Source organism: Pygoscelis adeliae, unplaced genomic scaffold (assembly GCF_000699105.1).
Source record: "Pygoscelis adeliae isolate BGI_AS28 unplaced genomic scaffold, ASM69910v1 Scaffold402, whole genome shotgun sequence".
Lineage (NCBI taxonomy): Eukaryota > Metazoa > Chordata > Aves > Sphenisciformes > Spheniscidae > Pygoscelis > Pygoscelis adeliae.
The window spans coordinates 4,917,828-4,918,813 of NW_008824411.1; the positions used below are offsets into that span (position 1 = coordinate 4,917,828).

At 45.0% G+C, this 986-nt stretch overlaps 1 protein-coding gene across 1 annotated transcript in view; it reads left to right on the top strand.

Annotated features, from left to right (window-relative positions):
- Window positions 1-528, top strand: part of TADA1 (transcriptional adaptor 1) — a gene marked incomplete at its 5' end in the record, with an annotated part of 15,332 nt that extends 14,804 nt beyond the window's left edge. The window contains one exon of the mRNA XM_009320705.1: window positions 84-528. Coding sequence (XP_009318980.1) covers window positions 84-236 — 153 coding nt within the window. The remainder of the gene's footprint in view (window positions 1-83) is intronic.
- Window positions 529-986: the final 458 nt, after the last annotated feature.

Consider the following 986-nt stretch of genomic DNA (forward strand, 5'->3'; position numbering starts at 1 on the left):
GTAGTAGAGGGAGGCTCTTTCATGGGCCATATGGGGAAATGTGTATGAAAGCATGAAACTTGTTTTCTAACATGTATCTCCAGGTGCACAAAGAAGTTATTCCTGCGCACACTGTCTATGCTCTAAACATTGAGAGAATTGTCATGAAACTCTGGCATCCAAACCACGAGGAGCTACAGCAGGATAAAATCCATCGCCAGCGCCTGGCGGCAAAGGAGGGCCTTCTACTCTGCTAGAGCTACACAGCCGTGTCAGGTCTCAGATGGCTACAGTGCTGTTCCTTGGACTTGACATTCACATGCTTCTTACAAACCTGTGTCAGCATTTCAAGGATGATGTAAGTTATGAGTCAACTTTTCCTATGGAAATATGACTAAGTTGCGGTACACTTTCTCTGCTTCCCCAGAGTCATGTGCCATGGAGTGCCTGCAGCAATCCCACTGAACTGGAAAGGAGAAACAAGAGATTTGTTTGCAAAGACTGTTTTTTAGGAAAAATAAATGTGAGGGTGGAAAGAGTTCGTTTTAAATAAGGTGTATTTGTGTTTTCTTTTGTGAGCATGGGGAATCTGCCTCCTCGCCCTCCCCTCTCGGTAGTTTCCCTTCTGAGCTCAGTCTCCAGGGGCCTTGTCCAAATTCTGTTGCAGTTGGTGGGATCCTTTTCCATTCATTTAACTGGAAACGGGGTGGGCTCTTGCGAGGTGAAGATGAGCAATTCTGTAAGCTGACGTTGTTCCTCTTCTAGCAGGGGAACTTCTGATGGGAAACTCTGAGAAAACAAGGCAAAAAAGGAAAGGTCCTTTCTAGCCTGTCTTTTGAACTGTTTAGCATCACAAAACATGAAGGTGCACACTGTTGTAGGAATCTCTCACCAGTTACCCAAATATGCAATAAAATCAGGGTTGTGAGTAATGTTTTCCTATCGGCCTAGTCCTTGACTCACCCCTGTCTTGTCATAGTTGTGATCGGATGTTCTAGGAGTTGTTG